Genomic DNA, 20,322 nt, shown 5'->3' with positions numbered 1-20,322 from the left:
AAATAAATAAGAGGCAATTAAAAGAAATAAAGCCACAGAGAAACAATCAAGAATAGAAACATGAGAGAAAAGGCAAAAACTTAATTTTTAAGCAATAAAAGGTTTTATGAAAGAGAATATTAAGGAATTATAAAAAATACTCATAATAAGAAAAGTAGCTAAAATGTAACTCTTTTCCTCACTTTGCCCCTCTCCTTCCATTCTTTTCCTCCTAAAATGTTTGTCAAAGTATTCAACCGCTGTTTTCAGCAATATACTGAAATGTGAAGGGTTTTAAAGGGTAAGTCTTAATAAATGGAGATCAATTTGTTCAGGATATATTGTCAGAATATGATTAGTTTAAAGCAGTATTTGGAAGATAAGAACATGATGAATCTTTGTGGAAAAGTGGAGGAATAGTGAGGAGAAACTTGATGATTTCAGCAGAGTCAGGGATAATTGGTCAGCTGACATCAATAGATGTGAGCACCGACAATAGGCTTGTCTCACTTAGGTTAAAAAAGCTAACCTCCAACCGTTCGATTGTTCACCAAGGTCTAGTAGGGACCAGATTCCAGTGGAGCAGATTTTACTTGTGAGTTTGTCAAGAGGGTGTTGCTTGAGAATTCCACCTGCCCATCAGCTTCCTTAGGCCCTGTTTCAGGTCTTTGTTTCTCAGGCTGTAGATAAAAGGGTTTAGCATGGAGGAAAGAACTGTGTAGACAATTGTTGCTATGTGGTCCCTGGCACTGTAGGTGGATAGGGGCTGTAAATAGACATAGAAGATGCTTCCATAAAAGAGTGTGACCACGGTGAGGTGAGAGCCACAGGTGGAGAAGGCTTTGCGTTTCCCAGCAGCTGAAGGGATCTTAAGAACTGTGATGAGAATTCGTACATAAGAGAGAGTGATGCACAGAAATGGAGTCACCAAAACAACAGAACCTTCTGATATTATCACAACTTCATTGACAAATGTGGAGGAACAGGACAATTTCATCAAGGGACTGAGGTCACAGAGGAAGTGGTGGATGACATTGGAGTCACAGAAAGTGAGACTGTTCAGTAGCAGTGTGTGTACGAGTGAGTGGAAGTGGGGAAGTGAGCAGGAAAAGGCCACCAGCAGGACACAGCAGCGGCGGTTCATGGTGGTGACGTAGTGGAAGGGGTCACAGATAGCCACATAGCGGTCAAAGGCCATGACTGCCAGAAGGCAGCTGTCGGTGTTGCCCAGAGCATAAATGAAATACATCTGTGTCAGACACCCAGCATAGGAGATGGTCTTCTTAGAAAGGAAGTTCACTAGCATCCTGGGGACAACAGTTGTTGTAAAGCAAATATCAGTGAAGGACAGGAAACTCAAGAAGAAATACATGGGGGTCTGGAGCTGGGGATCAGAATGGATGGCCAGGATGATGAGTAGGTTCCCTATTATGGTGATCAGGTACATGGTGAGGAAGAGGATAAAGAGTGGCTTCTGGTCCTCAGGCTGGGAGGAGAGTCCCAGGAGAATGAACTCAGAGACACTGCTGGTTTGGTTGACCCTTGCCATTGGCTTGGGCCTAGTTATATAAATGAAGTTTTGTTATTTACCTTTCTCCAAGTCCAGAACCCAGCTAGTCTTTGTTTTCTCTGTTTGGTCACAATTAGCTGCTGTGCAGGGACAGCTTGTCAATCTCATGGTCCTTGATGTGGCCTTCCTTTCCCAACTTCCTTTCCCAAATCCATGGCATCACAAGGCCTTATAGTGAAGGTTGGAGGGGCAGAAGAAGAGTTTTCCTTTAGAAACTATCAGAGATGGGGGATCCCTGGGTGGCTCAGCGGTTTAGTGCCTGCCGTCGGCCCAGGGCATGATCCTGGAGTCCCGCGTCGGGCTCCCTGCATGGAGCCTGCTTCTCCCTATGCCTTTGTCTCTGCCTCTCTCTCTCTGTGTCTATCATGAATAAATAAATAAAATCTTTTTTTTTAAAAAAAGAAACTATCAGAGATGGACCTCACCGATTCCAGTTCATTAGTTCCTATTCCATGGATGCACTGTTCCCTTGCTAGAGATTTAGCAATACAAACAGGCAAATCCTTGTCATTATGTAGCTCCTGTCCTAGATGGGGAGTCAGATCATTGACAAACAACATAAAACAGTGTATAAGGGATAGAGATAGATGAGGGATGAGTTTGCCAAAATATAAACAGGGAAAATCTAAGGGGAACGTTGAACCTGTTTCAGTGAACCTGTTTCACTTTCAGAAAAAGTGAGCTTTTTCTCCTTTGGGTGCAGGATAAGGGATTCCTCTTCCTTAGCCCATGTCATGCTGTCATCACTGGTCTGGGCACATGCCTGTTTTTCTCTAAATTAATTTTTCTTTCTTTAATATTTTGTCCTAAATCACATTTGTATAGGATGGGTACCCATTATTGAGTATTCAACTCATGCTTTATAATTCATCAGTCATGTGGATGCAACAATACCTATGAAAACATTAATTTTTTATATATTAAGAATTTATGTACATATGTATGCTTTTTTTCAATCATATCTAGTTACCTAGTGATGGACATCAAAGCGGCCTCTAATTTTTTTTGTTGATACCACAAAAAGCTCTTCAGTGAGAGATATTATATAAGCCAAGTGTTTTATTTATTTTATTTTATTTTATTTTATTTTATTTTATTTTATTTTATTTATTCATGAGAGACAGAGAGAAAAAAAAGGTAGAGACACAGGCAGAGGGAGTAGCAGTCTCTATTCAGGAGCCCAATGTGGGACTCTATCTGGACCTCCTGAGCCGAAGACAGATGCCCAACCACTGAGCCACACAGGCGTCCCAAGCCAAGTGTTTTAAATTAATTTTTAAATGGTCAGCATATTTATCCATACCTCATTAATAGAGATTTCCTTTTTCTATTTTGAGATTTTCAAGTATTTTCAGACATTGGTTATTTATCTATTCCTTATTACCATAAAAAGCTCTACAATGGACATAGGTGTATCTCCAAAATGTTTGAAATAATTTTTTCAGAAGCACCATAATCTTTCACACCTTTTCAATGGTCTTTTCACATTGGAATTTTCAGACATTACAATTTTTATTCTATATTAACTCATTGAACATTGAAATATTAATATATTAATTAATTTATAAAGCAATGCTGTAATTGCATTAACAAATGATGTCATGTATATAATAGTGGTTACACTTCATAATACTGTTTTTGCATATTTGGAATTTGCTAAGACAGTAAATGATAGAAGTATGCTTACATTTTAATTGTAAATTACTAAATATCTTTAAACCTAAATTTTACCATGTATAATATTGGATAGAAATATCCTTGTTCTTGTGAGGATTTAGTGAGAAATGCATCTAAAGCACTCAGCAGAGAGACAAACATATGTGAATACTCAAGAGAAACTTATTTTTTTTGAGAAAGAGAGGAGAAAGGGGAAGAAGGATAGGAAGAGAGAATATCTTATGCAGGTTTCTGGCACATCATGGAGCCCAACTTCAGACTGCAATCTCTCAACCCTGAGATCATGATAAATCAAGAGTCAAACGCTTAACTGACTGAGCCACTTAGGCATCCCAACTCAAGAGAAACACTTGATCATCATCAGACTCAGTGTCACCTTCCCTTATCTGATATTAGTGGTTGTCCTCAAAATCAGTCAACTCACCTGCTTAAAATACACCCCTCCCTGCCAAGATGTCAGACTAGTCTCATGATTTTGCAAGATCTAACAGAAGGATTATTTGCGTATGCATTGAGTGATTTGAACAAACCTGTAGTTAAAGTTAATAACAATAACCAAGTTACTAAAATCCTACTACGTGTGAAGCTTGTGCTAAGCACTTCATGAATCCCATGATGAGGGATCACAAGGCATGTGTTTGTTTGAATTTTAAGATTTTATTTATGGCCCTTTCACGAAGATGGTGCCGAAGGCAAAGAAGGAAGCCCCTGCTCCTCCCAAAGCCGAAGCCAAAGCGAAGGCTTTGAAAGCTAAGAAAGCAGTGCTGAAAGGTGTGCACAGTCACAAGAAAAAGAAGATCCTCACATCACCTACATTCTGACGACCCAAAACCCTGCATCTCCGAAGGCAGCCCAAATATTCTCGAAAGAGCGTCCCCAGGAGAAACAAGTTTGATCACTATGCCATCAAGTTCCCCCTAACTACTGAGTCAGCCATGAAGAAAATAGAAGACAACAACACACTTGTGTTCATTGTGGATGTCAAAGCCAATAAGCACCAGATCAAACAGGCTGTGAAGAAGCTCTATGACATTGATGTGGCCAAGGTCAACGCTTTGATCAGGCCTGATGGAGAGAAGAAAGCCTATGTTCGACTGGCTCCTGACTATGATGCTTTGGATGTTGCCAACAAAATTGGGATCATCTAAACTAAGTCCAGCCAGCTATAAATCTAAATATAAAATTTTTCACCATAAAAAAGATTTTATTTATGTATTTATGTATTTATTTGAGAGAGAGAGAGAGAGCACAAACTGGGATGGGGCAGATGGAAGAAAACAATAGTTTTCTTTTTTAAAAATTTATTTTCTTGGGGGATCCCTGGGTGGCTCAGTGGTTTGGCACCTGCCTTTGGCCCAGGGCACGATCTCGGAGTTCCGGGATCCCACGTTGGGGTCCCGGCATGGAGCTTGCTTCTCCCACCTCTTGTGTCTTTGCCTCTCTCTCTCTCTATATATATATATAATAAATAAAAATAAATAAATAAATCTTTAAAAATTTTTCTTTTCAACTGATGGTGTTTTGCTTCCACCAAATCCCACAGTGTAGACTATCTAGAGGTCAAATTGGATTGGACTGAAAACCAAAAGCTGCGTGGAGGTTTTAGTTGGACCCCATGACTGCCTAATCCATGAAATATTTGAAACTCTCAGGGAGGAAAGAGTAAGTGACATTGGTCAAGCACAAGCTTGACCAATGTCAAGCAGGTGACCAACTTACTGAAGCTCACCTCCGGATCCAGATGCTCCTTTTACCTTCCCCCACGTCTCCAGAAGCTGATCTGTGCACATTTGCTACTCAGCTGCCAATCTTCCTCTCAGCCAAGCACAACCCCCTCACGTTTCTCCCATGACAATCTTGGTTGATGAACAAGGAGATGGATAGGAAAGGCAGGAAGCTGATATGCTACTTTAAAGGGATAGCATGTTTCCCCTCCCTGGCCTCCAAACTCTAATGTCTGGTTCCCAGCATGCTGCTGCTTTCTCAGCTCCCCATCTCAGAAGGCAAAGATGCCCTGACTCAGGGGACAAGGACCCTCCTGATTGTGAAAGCCCAGGCAGTGTCTCCTGAGTCTGAGCTCTGGTTTGCTGGCCTCCGGGGCCCTTGTTAGGTTGAAGGAGTTGTGGTGTGATGACTTCTCAAGGGAGCTGGTCCTGTGATTGCTCTAAGCAGAGCAAGCCGACTGGGGATGACACATAGTAGGGCTGACCCCAGGGGATAGGAGAGCCCTGAGGCTTCCTGTTTTGATTATGGGACTCATCCTAAAACTTCATAACTTCAGCAAAACATCTCAAAGGTGTGTAAGTATTCCCAACTCTGGGTTATCAAGGGTGAACAAATATTATGTTGGTGAATATTTTTATGTTTGGGGAAACAGGTGTGGACCTTGGTGTATTCTAGAACTGGGGAGGTTGCAGTTTTCAAGGGATTCAGTGAGGGTACATCAGTGGTGTGCGGTGTGTTTCAGTATCTTGGCAGGCATCTAGACTAGCTTTTTTTCTACATGGGATTAGCTTAATGTTAGTTTATGTATATTTAAAGCACAGGGTATGGCAGTGATTGTTGTCATGTTTAGTAAAGGGGCTTTGGAAAAATAGTGTTGGTCTTTCACAGTTAGGCTCAGAAAATTCTTTGAAGGTTAGTGATAAGGAAAGAAGATATTTAGAGCATTGTGGCCTTGCTAGTAAGTTAGTTGCTTTTAAGAATTTACACTATAGAGGTTCCTCACAAAGTTAAAAATTCAACTACCATACAACCCAACAATTGCACTACTAGATATTTAAAGACACAAATATGGTGATATGAAGGGGCATATGCACCCCAGTATTTATAGCAGCAATGTCCCCAATTACCAAAATGTGGAAAGAACCCAGATGTCCATTGATGATGAATCAATAAAGAAGAAGTGGTAAATATATGCAATGGAATATTACTCAACCATCAGAAAGAATTAAATCTTGTCACTTGCCATGACATGGATGGAACTAGAGGGTATTATGCTAAGCAAAATAAGTCAGTCAGAGAAAGATAAATACTATATGATTTCACTCATATGTGGAATTTAAGAAGCAAAACAGATGAACATAGACAAATGGAAGGGAAAATAAAATAAGATGAAAACAGGGATGCAAACCATAGGAAACTCATAAATCTAGGAAACAAACTGAGGGTTGCTGGAAGGAAGTAGGTGGAAGGATGGGATAATTGGGTAATGGGCTAGGGAGGCACTTGATTTAATGAACACTGGGTATTATATCCAACTGATGAATCACTAAATTCTACACTTAAACTGATAAAAAAGAAAAAAAGAAAAAAAGAGGGGAAAAAAGAACAAAGAAACAAAATAAGACAAAAATTGGGAAGAAAGTAAACCTTAAGAGATACTGAACTCTAGGAAACAAACTAAGTGTTGCTAGAGGGGAGGCGGGTGAGGGGAAGGGATAAGTGGGTAATGGACATTAAGGAGGGCACTTGATTCAATAAGCCCTGAGTGTTATATGCAACTGATGAATCATTGAATTCTACCTCTGAAACTAATAAAAAATTTAGAAAAGAAAAAAATAGATGGCGAGTACAAAATTGACTTAATTCAACTTTGTAAGAATTGAACTAGATAGGGGGATCCCTGGGTGGCTCAGTTGTTTAGTGCCTGCCTTCGGACTAGGGCATGATCCTGGAGTCCCAGGATCGAGTCCCACATCAGGCTCCCTGCATGGAGCCTGCTTCTCCCTCTGCCTGTCTCTTATAAATAAATAAAATATTTTTTTTAAAGAATTGAACTAGATGATAATAATTTAAAGGGAAAATGATAAAAAATATAAAATACTAGCCTTATCAAATGCAAAAAAAGAACAACAAAAACCAAGTTACTCAGCCTCTGTATATCTGGGTTTTTATCTGAAGAATGAGGATAATGACTATTCCTGGCACTAAACCAGATAGAAAATTGCCTTTGGGTTTTTACACAGAGAATATTGTGTATCATGGTGAACATCATCCATTACAATGTGTAGGAAATGAAACACATTCTGTTGTTGCCCTCAATGTAAATCAATGTCTCACACAATACATATGTGTCTTTTTACTTAACCTCCAGCTTAAGTGTTCAATTTTAATCTACATCTTAGAGCAGCACGACAAAGACGGAAAGCCCTGGATTTGAGTCCTGTCTCCTTCTCCTCTTACTAGTCATGTGGCCGTGATTTCTATTCATTTTTAAAGTGATGAGAACTTTAAAAATCTACTTTCTTAGTAACTTGCAGATATAAAATACAGTCTTATTAACTATAGTCACCATGCTGTAAGTTGCATCCTCAGAACTGATTCATCTTATACCTGAATAAGGACCCAGAGGCAACTCTGGCCCCTGCATTCTTGCCTGATCAGTGGTGTGCTGAACTACTAATTCACTTAGCTAATCAAGGCTAAGAGTTGGGCTTGTGTTCATCACAGAAACCTGGATAATCCTGCTGTCAGCAATAGAGAAGAAGGAAGAGGCATGATCTCTGTATAAACTGACAGGCCAGACACATTATTTGCTTTGGTGGAAGTTTCAAATTTAGGAAACTCCCAATCTCTCTATTTCTGCCTCTCTTCTCATCCTAAACTACTTTAAAGACTTTCAAAAAGCTAGCAAAACTGATTATAGAAGTTTATTAACGTATGAAGAATACTAAGGGGATCAAAGTAATTGAACAGGTATGAATTAGTACCAGAAATTTTTGTGAAAAGCAGAGGTTTCAATAGCACTTAGAGGGAAAGAAAAAGATGTGGTTTTCTGGAGAAGAAAAAGAAGAAAGAGAGAGGTAGATATGTGGAAATGGAATCTAGGAACTTGGTAGATCTTGAGCCTATTACTGAATCATAATTGTTTCAATTGTTGATGGTTGCAAATGTAAAGAAATGGATACCATTCAACAAGCATGACACATATGAATTATACCTACTGTCCAGGGGAAACAGGGTCCAGAGGAGCAGAGACCCTCATGAGCATGTTCCCAGAGATTCTGGCTAGGACTTCCGCCTGCCCATCAGCTTCCTTAGGCCTTGTTTCAGGTCTTTGTTTCTCAGGCTGTAGATAAAAGGGTTTAGCATGGAGGAAAGAACTGTGTAGGCAATTGTTGCTATGTGGTCCCTGGCACTGTAGGTGGATAGGGGCTGTAAATAGACATAGAAGATGCTTCCATAAAAGAGTGTGACCACGGTGAGGTGAGAGCCACAGGTGGAGAAGGCTTTGCGTTTCCCAGCAGCTGAAGGGATCTTAAGAACTGTGATGAGAATTCGTACATAAGAGAGAGTGATGCACAGAAATGGAGTCACCAAAACAACAGAACCTTCTGATATTATCACAACTTCATTGACAAATGTGGAGGAACAGGACAATTTCATCAAGGGACTGAGGTCACAGAGGAAGTGGTGAATGACACTGGAGTCACAGAAAGTGAGACTGTTCAGTAGCAGTGTGTGTACGAGTGAGTGGAAGTGGGGAAGTGAGCAGGAAAAGGCCACCAGCAGGACACAGCAGCGGCGGTTCATGGTGGTGACGTAGTGGAAGGGGTCACAGATAGCCACATAGCGGTCAAAGGCCATGACTGCCAGAAGGCAGCTGTCGGTGTTGCCCAGAGCATAAATGAAATACATCTGTGTCAGACACCCAGCATAGGAGATGGTCTTCTTAGAAAGGAAGTTCACTAGCATCCTGGGGACAACAGTTGTTGTAAAGCAAATATCAGTGAAGGACAGGAAACTCAAGAAGAAATACATGGGGGTCTGGAGCTGGGAATCAGAATGGATGGCCAGGATGATGAGTAGGTTCCCTATTATGGTGATCAGGTACATGGTGAGGAAGAGGATAAAGAGTGGCTTCTGGTCCTCAGGCTGGGAGGAGAGTCCCAGGAGAATGAACTCAGAGACACTGCTGGCTTGGTTGGCTTTCTCCATGTCAAAAAGCCAACGGAAACAGAGGAGATCTTACCAGTTGATGAACACACATTTCTTCCATAAGTGTAATCACAAACAAGCCCATAACCATGTGTCTTCATACCTTTACCTCCCTCCCTTAAACTCATGAGTAGCTATCATGTGGGCACCTTGTAAACTTTGTGGTGCTTGATCCTGCCACCCCCTACCCCTCTCTCTGAGCTTTCAGACTTTACATGTTTCTGGTGTTGATAGTATGAACTTGGGGAATAATTTTCCTTCAGAAACAGAGTTTAATTAATTCAGTTTAATATTAAATCTTAACAATAGTTGTTTATTGGTTACCAACTTTGTAAAAAATACTCTTCTGGGAGTAGGGACACCACTGTGAAAAAGGGAGAGACAAGCCTGGCTTTGTGAAATATGCATTCTAATGAGGATCTATCTATCTATCCATCATCAAAAAGTTCTACATTCTTAATGAAAAATAAACTACATAAAGGGATAGAGACTGCCAAAGGAAGGGTGGAGAATTTAATTTAGACTACATGGTTTCATTTTTCTCTGTCTATATAAAAACAATTTTTCAGTTATGTCATGCTAAGATTTATCTTTGAATCTCCTTGTCAGAAATTGTGTATTTGGGGGAGGAGGGGCAAGATGGCTGAAGAGTAGGGTCCCCAAGTCACCTGTCCCCACCAAATTACATTGATAACCTTCAAATCATCCTGAAAATCGACGAATTCGGCCTAAGATTTAAAGAGAGAACAGCTGGAATGCTACAGAGAGAAGATTTCGCGCTTCTATCAAGGTAGGAAGACGGGGAAAAAGAAATAAAGACACAAAAGGCCTCCAAGGGGGAGGGCCCCGCGAGGAGCCGGGCTGAGGCCGGGGCGAGTGTCCCCAGGATAGGAGAGCCCCGTCCCGGAGGAGCAGGAGCTGCACCAACCTGCCCCGCGGAAAGGCCTCCCGGGGAATTGGAGCAGGATCCCCAGAAAGGCGGGGATGCCCTCGGGCTCCCTGGGACAGTAACAGGCACCTGCGCCGCGGGGAGAGTGCGCCGAGCTCCCTAAGGGCTGCAGCGCGCACGGCGGGACCCGGAGCAGCTCGGAGGGGCTCGGGCGGCGGCTCCGCGGAGGGGGCTGCAGGGCGGGAGCGCGAATCCAACAGCGCAGGCTCCGGAGCACAGGGCGCCGGGACACAGCCCAGGATCCGGCCTCCCCCGGGACAGGCAGAGGCCGGGAGGGCCCAGGACAGCGAGGACGCTCCTGCCCGGAGCTGAGCAGATCAGCGGCCCCGCCCCGGAGCCCCCGGCCCTGCAGACGAAGAGCCCCGGAGTTACTGCCGGAGCTGACTCCAGGGTCCCAGAGCTGGCCCCGGCCACTGTGGCTTCCCCCCGGGGCCTCACGGGGTGAACAACCCCACTGAGCCCTGCACCAGGCAGGGGGCAGAGCAGCTCCCCCAAGTGCTCACACCTGAGAATCAGCACAGCAGGCCCCTCCCCCAGAAAACCAACTAGACGGACAAATTCCAAAGGGAAGTCTAGGGACTTAAAATATACAGAAACAGAAGATACTCCCCCGTGTTTTTTGTTTGTTTGTTTGTCTGTTTTTTACTTTGTTTTTGTTTTTGTTTTGTTTTGTTTTGCTTTTTGATTTCTGTTTGCTTCCCCCACCCTTTTCTTTCTTTCTTTTTCCTTCTCTTTTTCTTCTCTTTTTTCTTTTTTCTTCCTTTTTTCTTGTTTCTTTTTCACTTTTCTTTCCTTCTTTCTCTCCTCTCTTTTTCTCCTTTTCTGAATACAACTTGTTTTTGGCCACTCTGCACTGAGCAAAATACCTAGAAGGAAAACCTCACCTCAAAAGAAAGAATCAGAAACAGTCCTCTCTCCCACAGAGTTACAAAATTTGGATTACAATTCAATGTCAGAAAGCCAATTCAGAAGCACTATTATAAACCTACTGGTGGCTCTAGAAAAAAGCATAAAGGACTCAAGAGGCTTCATGACTGCAGAATTTAGATCCAATCAGGCAGAAATTAAAAATCAATTGAATGAGATGCAATCCAAACTAGAAGTCCTAACGACGAGGGTAAACGAGGTGGAAGCACGAGTGAGTGATATGGAAGACGAGTTGATGGCAAAGAGGGAAAACTGAGGAAAAAAGAGACAAACAATTAAAAGACCATGAAAATAGATTAAGGGAAATAAACAACAGCCTGAGGAAGAAAAATCTACGTTTAACTGGGGTTCCCCAGGGCGCTGAAAGGGCCAGAGGGCCAGAATATGTATTTGAACAAATCCTAGCTGAAAACTTTCCGAATCTGGGAAGGGAAACAGGCATTCAGATCCAGGAAATAGAGAGATTCCCCCGCCCCTAAAATCAATAAAAACCGTTCAACACCTCCACATTTAATAGTGAAGCTTGCAAATTCCAAAGATAAAGAGAAGATCCTTAAAGCAGCAAGAGACAAGAAATCCCTGACTTTTATGGGGAGGAGTATGAGGGTAACAGCAGACCTCTCCACAGAGACCTGGCAGGCCAGGAAGGGCTGGCAGGATATATTCAGGGTCCTAAATGAGAAGAACATGCAACCAAGAATACTTTAACCAGCAAGGCTCTCATTCAAAATGGAAGGAGAGATAAAGAGCTTCCAAGACAGGCAGGAACTGAAAGAATATGTGACCTCCAAACCAGCTCTGCAAGAAATTTTAAGGGGGGCTCTTAAAATTCCCCTTTAAGAAGAAGTTCAGTGGAACAATCGACAAAAACAAGGACCGAATGTGGGAGCTGCCAAATATATAAATCAATTAGTAACCAAAGTGAAGAAATACTTTGATAATAATACACTTACACTTGGTGACTTCAATCTAGCTCTTTGTACCCTCGATAGGTCTTCTAAGCACAACATCTCCAAAGAAACGAGAGCTTTATATGATACACTGGACCAGATGGATTTCACAGATATCTACAGAACTTTATTTGCTGCTTTTTCTCTAGCTCCTTTATGTGTAAGGTGAGCTTTTGTGTTTGAGTTCTTTCCTGTTTTTGAATGGATGCTTGTTTTGCAATGTATTTCCCCCTCAGGACTGCTTTTGCTGCATCCCAAAGATTTTGAATGGTTGTATCTTCATTCTCATTGGTTTCCATGAATCTTTTTAATTCTTCCTTAATTTCCTGGTTGATCTTTTCATCTCTTAGCAGGATGGTCCTTAACCTCCACGTGTTTGTGGTCCTTCCAAACTTCTTGTTGTGATTAAGTTCTAATTTCAAGGCATTATGGTCTGAGAATATGCGGGGGACGATCCCAATCTTTTGGTATCAGTTCAGACTCGATTTGTGACCCAGTATGTGGTCTATTCTGGAGAAAGTTCCATGTGCACTTGAGAAGAATGTGTATTCAGTTGAGTCTGGATGTAAAGTTCTATAGATATCTGTGAAATCCATCTGGTCCAGTGTATCATATAAAGCTCTCGTTTCTTTGGAGATGTTGTGCTTAGAAGACCTATCGAGGGTAGAAAGAGCTAGATTGAAGTCACCAAGTATAAGTGTATTATTATCAAAGTATCTCTTCAGTTTGGTTATTAATTGGTTTAAATATTTGGCAGCTCCCACATTCGGGGCATATATATTGAGGATTGTTAAGTCCTCTTGTTGGATAGATCCTTTGAGTATGAGATAGTGTCCCTCTTCATCTCTCACTATAGTCTTCGGGGTAAATTTTAATTTATCTGATATAAGGATGGCAACCCCTGATTTCTTTTGAGGACCATTTGAATGGTAAATGGTTCTCCAACCTTTTATTTTCAGGTTGTAGGTGTCCTTCTGTCTAAAATGAGTCTCTTGTAGACAGCAAATAGATGGGTCCTGCTTTTTTATCCAGTCTGAAACCCTGTGCCTTTTGATGGGGTCATTAAGCCCGTTCACGTTCAGAGTTACAATTGATAGATATGAGTTTAGTGTCATCATATCTATTCAGTCCTTGTTTTTGTGGATTGTTCCACTGAACTTCTTCTTAAAGGGGAATTTTAAGAGTCCCCCTTGAAATTTCTTGCAGAGCTGGTTTGGAGGTTACATATTCTTTCAGTTCCTGCCTGTCTTGGAAGCTCTTTATCTCTCCTTCCATTTTGAATGAAAGCCTTGCTGGATAAAGTATTCTTGGTTGCATGTTCTTCTCATTTAGGACCCTGAATATATCCTGCCAGCCCTTTCTGGCCTGCCAGGTCTCTGTGGAGAGGTCTGCTGTTACCCTAATATTCCTCCCCATAAAAGTCAGGGACTTTTTTTCTCTTGCTGCTTTAAGGATCTTCTCTTTATCTTTGGAATTTGCAAGCTTCACTATTAAATGTCGAGGTGTTGAACGGTTTTTGTTGATTTTAGGGGGGGATCTCTCTATTTCCTGGATCTGAATGCCTGTTTCCCTTCCCAGATTCGGAAAGTTTTCAGCTAGGATTTGTTCAAATACATATTCTGGCCCTCTGGCCCTTTCGGCGCCCTCAGGAACCCCAATTAAACGTAGGTTTTTCTTCCTCAGGCTGTCATTTATTTCCCTTAATCTATCCTCATGATCTTTTAATTGCTTGTCTCTTTTTTCCTCAGCTTCCCTCTTTGCCATCAACTTGTCTTCTATGTCACTCACTCGTTCTTCCACCTCGTTAAGCCTCGTCGTTAGGACTTCTAGCTTGGATTGCATCTCATTTAATTGATTTTTAATTTCTGCCTGATTGGATCTAAATTCTGCAGTCATGAAGTCTCTTGAGTCCTTTATGGTTTTTTCTAGAGCCACCAGTAGGTTTATAATAGTGCTTCTGAATTGGCTTTCTGACATTGAATTGTAATCCAGATTTTGTAACTCTGTGGGAGAGAGGGCTGTTTCTGATTCTTTTTTTTGAGGTGAGGTTTTCCTTCTAGTCATTTTGCTCAGTGCAGAGTGGCCAAAAACAAGTTGTATTGGGAAAAGGAGAAAAAGAGAGAGAAGGAAAGAAAAGAGAAAAGGAAAAAAGAGAAAGAAGAAAAAAAGGGGAAAAAGAGAAGAAAAAGAAAGAAAAAGAAAGAAAGGAGATAAAAGGGAAAAAAAGGGGGGTGGGTGGGGGAAGCAATCAGAAATCAAGAAGAAAGAAAGAAAAAAAAAGCACAAAACAAAACAAAAACAAAAAAACAAAAAAACAATCAAACAAAAAAAAAAACCCCACGGGGGAGTATCTTCGGATTCTGTATACTTTAAGTCCCTTGACTTCCCTTGGAACTGGTTCTTCTCGCTGGTCTTCTGGGGGAGGGGCCTGCTGTGCTGATTCTCAGGTGTGAGCACTTGGGGGAGCTGCTCTGCCCCTGCCTGGTGCAGGGCTCAGTGGGGGTTGTTCACCCCGTGAGGTCCCGGGAGGAAGCCCCAGTGGCGGGGGCAGCTCTGGGACCCTGAAGTCAGCCCCCGCAGTAGCTCCGGGGCTCTCCGTCTGCAGGGCCTGGGGGCTCCCGGGCGGGGCCGCTGATCTGCTCAGCTCTAGGCAGGAGCGTCCTCGCTGTCCTGGGCCCTCCCGGCCTCTGCCTGTCCCGGGGGGAGGCAGGATCCTGGGCTGTGTCCCAGCGCCCTGTGCTCCGGGGCCTGCCCTGTTGGATTCGCGCTCCCGCCCCGCAGCCCCCTCCGCGGAGCCGCCGCCCGAGCCCCTCCGAGCTGCTCCGGGTCCCGCCGAGCGCTGCAGCCCTTAGGGAGCTCGGCGCACTCTCCCGGGGCGCAGGTGCCTGTTAGTGTCCCAGGGAGCCCGAGGGCATCCCCGCCTTTCTGGGGATCCTGCTCCAATTCCCCGGGAGGCCTTTCCGCGGGGCAGGTTGGTGCAGCTCCTGCTCCTCCGGGACGGGGCTCTCCTGTCCTGGGGACACTCGCCCCGGCCTCAGCCCGGCTCCTCGCGGGGCCCTCCCCCTTGGACGCCTTTTGTGTCTTTATTTCTTTTTCCCCGTCTTCCTACCTTGATAGAAGCGCGAACTCTTCTCACTGGAGCGTTCCAGCTGGTCTCTCTTTAAATCTCAGGCCGAATTCGTAGATTTTCAGGATGATTGGATGGTTTTCTAGGTAATTTGTTGAGGACAGGTGACTTGGAGACCCTACTCTTCCACCATCTTGCCTCTTTTTAACTTGTTGAGGAATGTCCATACTGTTTTCCAGAATGGCTGTACCAGCTCGCATTACCACCAACAGTGTAAGAGCATTCCCCTTTCCACATCATTGCCAACATCTGTAATTTCCTGACTTGTCCATTTTAGCCATTCTGATCAGTGTGAAGTAGTATCTTATTGTTTTTATTTTGATTTGCATTTGGTTTTGATTTGCATTTCCCTGATGCTAACTGATATGGAACATTTTTTCATGTCTAATTAGCCATTTGTATGTCCTCTTTGGAGAAATGTCTGTTCATGTCTTCTGCCCATTTATTGACTGGATTGTTTTTTGGGTGTTGAGTTTGATAAGTTTTTTTTTTAAAGATCTTGGATACTAACCTTTTATCTGATGTGTCATTTGCAAATGTCTTCTCCCATTTCATAGGTTGCCTTTTAGTTTTGTTGATTGTTTCCTTTGCTGTGCAGAATATTTGTATCTTGATGAAGCCCCAATAGTTCATTTTTTATTTTGTTTCCTTTGCCTTTGGAGACATGTCTAGCAAGAACTTCCTGTGGCCAGGGTTGAAGAGGCTATTGCCTGAGTTCTCCTCTAGGATTTTGATGGGTTACTGTATTGCATTTAGGACTTTCATCCATTTTGAGTTTATCTCTGTGTGGGGTGTAGGAAAATGATCCAGATTCATTCTTCTGCATGTGGCTGTCCAATTTTCACAGCACCATTTATTGAAGAAATTGTCTTTGTTTTCCTTGCATATTCTTTCATGCTTTGTGGAAGATTAGTTGACCATAGAGTTGAGGGTCCATTTCTGGGTTCTCTATTCTGTTTCATGTGTCTATTTTTGTGCCAGTACTGTCTTGATGATTACAGCTTTGTTAATGTAGCTTGAAGTCCAGCATTGTGATGGCTCTGGCTTTGGTTTTCTTTTTCAACAGTCATTTGGCTATTTGGGGTCTTTTCTGATTCTTTACAAATTTTAGGATTGTTTGTTCCAGCTCTGTGAAAAATGTTGATGGTACTTTCATAGGGATTGCATTGAATGTGTAAATTTCTCTGGGTACATAGGTATTGTAACAATATTAATTATTCCAATCCATGGGCATGGAATAGTTTTCCATTTCTTTGTGTCTTCCTCAATTTCTTTCATAAGCGTTCTGTATTTTTTTGAGTATAGATCCTTTACCTCTTTTTTCTTTTTTTAAAAAGATTTTATTTATTTATTCATGAGATACACACACACACACACACACACACACACACACAGAGGGGTGGGGGTGGGGACAGAGACACAGGCAGAGGGAGAAGCAGGCTCCATGAAGGGAGCCCGACGTGGGACTCGATCCCAGGTCTCCAGGATCAGGCCCTGGGGTGAAGGCAGCACTAAACCGCTGAGCCACCCGGGCTGCCCCCTTTACCTCTTTGGTTAAATTTATTCCTAGATATCTTATGGTTTTAAGTGCAATTGTAAATGGGATTGACTCCTTAATTTCTCTTTCTTCAATCTCATTGTTAGTGTATAGAAATGCAACTGACTTCTATGCATTGATTTTATATCCTGCCATTTTGCTGAATTCCAGTATCAGTTCTAACAATTTTTTTGCTACAGTCTTTGGGTTTTCTACAGAGTATCACATCATCTGTGAAGAGTGAAAGTTTGACCTCCTCTTTGCTAATTTGGATGCACTTTATTACTTTTTGTTGTCTGATTGCTGAAGCTAGGACTTCTGTACTATGTTGAACAGCAAAGGTGAGAGTGGACATCCCTGCTGTATTCCTGACCTTATGGGAGAAGCTCTCGGTTTTTCACCAGTGAGAATGATATTTGCTGTGGGCTTTTTGTATATGGCTTTTATGATATTGAGGTATGTTCCTTCTATCCCTACAGTGCAGAGAGTTTTTTCTTCAAGAAGAAATGGTTTTTTTCTGCATCTATTGAGAGGATCATATGGTTTTTGCCCTGTCTTTTATTAATGTGGTATATTATATCGATTGTTTTGTGGGTGTTGAACCACCCTGAAGCTCAGGAATAAATTCCACTTGGCCGCAGCGAATAACACTTTGAACATACTGTTGGATCCTATTAGCTATTATCTTGGTGAGAATTTGGCATCCATGTTCATCAGGGATATTGGTCTGTAATTCTCATTTTTGGTGGGATCTTTGTCTGGTTTTAGGATGAAGGTAATGCTGGCCTCATAGAATGAGTTTGGAAGTTATTCCTTCCATTTCTATTTTTTGAAACAGTTTCAGAAAAATAGGTATTAAATCTTCTTTAAATATTTAGTAGAATTCCCTTGGGAGGCCATCCAGCCAGAGACTCGTTTATTGGAAGGTTTGATTACTGATTCAATTTTGCAGTGGTTTTGGGCCTGTTCAGGCTTTCTATTTTTTCCTATTTCAGTTTTTGTAGTTTTTTTTTTTTTTTTAGTTTTTGTAGTTTATATGTTTCTAGGAATGCATCCATTTCTTCCAGATTGCCTAATTTGTTGGTTATAATTGCTCATAATATTCTCTTATAATTGTTTGTATTTCTTTGGTGTTGGCATAATCTCTCCTCTTCATTCATGATTCTATTAATTTGGGCCCTTTCTCTTTCCTTTTTGATAAGTCTGGCTAAGTGTTTATTAATCTTATTATTTCAAAGAACTGTCTCCGAGTTTCACTGATCTGTTCTATGTTTTTTTTATTTCTATATCATTGATTTCTGTTCTAATCTTTATTATTTATCTTCACTTGCTGGATTTAGGCTTTATTTGTTGTTATTTTTCCAGCTTCTTTAGGTAAGGTTAGTTTGTGTATTTGAGACTTTTCTTGCTCCTTGAGAAAAGCCTAAATTGCTAAATACTTCCCTCTTAGGATCAACTTTGCTGCATCCCAAAGGTTCTGAACTATTATGTTTTCATTTTCATTTGTTTCCATGAATTTCTAAAATTCCTTCTTTAATTTTCTGGTTGACCCATTCATTCTTTAGTAGGATGCTATTTAACCTCCAAGTATTTGAGTTCCTTCCAAATATCCTCTTGTGATTGAGTTCAAATTTCAAAGCATTGTGGTCTGAAAGTATGCAGGGAATAATCCCAATGTTTTGGTATTGGTGGAGACATGATTTGTGACCCAGTATGAGAGATGGGGGAGTCTCACTCACCACACTTCTGCCTCTTCCTGGGCCTCTGCTTGGAGAGTGGTTTCATGACCGCACAGCAATTCACAGTTTATGGCAACAGAGCAGAAAGCCAGTGTCTAGACTCACCATTCTGAGCCAGCTTCCCTGCTCTGATGCCTGGGAACTCTGCCACATTCAGGCACCCCTGTTCTTGTGACCCCAGGGATCCTGAGACCATGCCGTCCCATCTGGGATTCTACTCCACTTTGCCCCATGAGCACCTTTAAGCCAGGGACGTCCCCCACTGTAGCAAACTTCCAGAAGTTCTGATTTTGCACTTTGTTGTTTATAATACTTTGCACTAGCCTCCTTAAGCCTGGCCTCTCCCCACTGCCCTATCCTCTGATATATCACACCAGATTCAAGGCTCTGCACCTCCTACCTTCCAAAAAGTGGTTGCTTTTCTATTTGTAGAATTGTAGCATTTGTTTTCTCAGATCTTCTATTCATTTCACAGGCGTTCAGAATGATTTGATAATTATTTAGCTGAATTCCAGGAATCAGAAGAACTTAAGGTCCCCTACTCTTCCACCATCTTAATTCCTCCTCCTTGCATCAGCCAATTCTTTGTTTGTTTTTGTATGGAAACAGTTGCAGACTATATTTTAAATGAAGTGCTTGTGTTTAATTTCTTTTTTTTTTGTATATTTTTTATTGGAGTTTGATTTGCCAACATAGTATAGCACTCAGTGCTCATCCCGTCAAGTGCTCCCCTCAATGCCCATCACCCCGTCACCCCATCCCCCCACCCACCTCCCCTTCCACTGTCCCTTGTTCCTTTCCCAGAGTTAGAGGTCTCTCATGTTCTGTTACGCTCTCTGATATTTCCCACTCATTTTTTCTCCTTTCCCCCTTTATTCCCTTTCACTATTTTTTATATTCCCCAAATGAATGAAACCATATAATGTTTGTCCTTCTCCAATTGACTTACTTCACTCAGCATAATACCCTCCAGTTGAAGCAAATGGTGGGTATTTGTCGTTTCTAATGGCTGAGTAATATTCCATTGTATATATAGACCACAACTTCTTTATCCATTCATCTTTCAATGGACACTGAGGCTCCTTCCACAGTTTGGCTATTGTGGACATTGCTACTATAAACATCGGGGTGCAGGTGTCTCGGTTTTTCACTGTGTCTGTATCTTTGGGGTAAATCTCCAGTAGTGCAATTGGCATCAACCAATTCTTAAAACCTCTCCTCTCTGTCTCTCTCTGTCATGTATATTTCTGTAGTGGCATATCCTACCATTAGTCTGACTTAGTGAGGAGAGAAGACGTATTATCAAAAGTACAAAATGAAAAGTAAAGTCTGTGTTCCTGTTTCCCACTGACAGTCTGCTTTTAATGATTACTCTCATAATTTAAAATTAAATGAAGCCTTGGGTTAGTGTGTTCACACTGGAACAGTTATTAAACCGAATGTTTCATTTGGCAAATTCATTAGGATATTAATCTCTTAGGCCTGGTCTTTAGGAAACTGGCTGGGTTTGGTGCATTAGCACACAATATTTCATTTAACTCTCACAATAACCTCACAGGCTAGGTACTATTACCACTTACCATATATCTAAAGGAGAAGAACTTAAGTCCCTTTGTTAGGGCACTCAGTGGCAGAGCTGGTACTGATCTCAGGTCAGTCTGTGTCTTATGCCCTGGGATCAGTCTCACCACTTGCCTGCTTCTTGAACAAGCCTCAGGCACTGCACTGCAGAGTACTTCAAAGGAGTGGGGGGGGTCCTGCAAGTCTTGGGGGGGGGGGCAGTAGAACACTTGCTGTAATGGAAGCTAGGTCCAAGATGTGGGAGTCTGTAAGAGCCAGGCCTTACCCTGTCTTGGCCATTCTGTGAGGTATAGGAAGGCTGACCCTGTGCCATAACTATCTCAGAAGCCAAGGTGGCTATGGTGAC

The 20,322-nt window shown here is 42.0% G+C and overlaps 2 protein-coding genes and 1 pseudogene across 2 annotated transcripts; 1 reads left to right on the top strand and 2 right to left on the bottom strand.

The window, feature by feature from the left end:
* Positions 1-583: 583 nt before the first annotated feature.
* Positions 584-1,528, bottom strand: LOC112928026 (olfactory receptor 1L8-like). Its single transcript, XM_026009594.2, has one exon. It carries the CDS (start codon positions 1,526-1,528, stop codon positions 584-586), a length of 945 nt encoding a protein of 314 aa, XP_025865379.2.
* A 2,378-nt stretch (positions 1,529-3,906) lies between these two features.
* LOC112927835 (large ribosomal subunit protein uL23 pseudogene) lies at positions 3,907-4,374 on the top strand (annotated as a pseudogene).
* A 3,862-nt stretch (positions 4,375-8,236) lies between these two features.
* Positions 8,237-9,166, bottom strand: LOC112928030 (olfactory receptor 1L8-like). The gene has a single exon (XM_026009597.2). It carries the CDS (start codon positions 9,164-9,166, stop codon positions 8,237-8,239), a length of 930 nt encoding a protein of 309 aa, XP_025865382.2.
* Positions 9,167-20,322: the final 11,156 nt, after the last annotated feature.

Source organism: Vulpes vulpes, chromosome 2 (genome assembly GCF_048418805.1).
Source record: "Vulpes vulpes isolate BD-2025 chromosome 2, VulVul3, whole genome shotgun sequence".
Taxonomy (NCBI): domain Eukaryota; kingdom Metazoa; phylum Chordata; class Mammalia; order Carnivora; family Canidae; genus Vulpes; species Vulpes vulpes.
The sequence above is the reverse complement of the archived record's forward strand: the minus strand, read 5'-3'. Positions and strand labels throughout refer to the sequence as shown.

What these genes read in the sequence shown, in the direction of transcription:
- LOC112928026 (XM_026009594.2), bottom strand. Translation starts at nt 1,528, where the DNA reads ATGGCAAGGGTCAACCAAACCAGCAGTGTCTCTGAGTTCATTCTCCTG.
- LOC112928030 (XM_026009597.2), bottom strand. Translation starts at nt 9,166, where the DNA reads ATGGAGAAAGCCAACCAAGCCAGCAGTGTCTCTGAGTTCATTCTCCTG.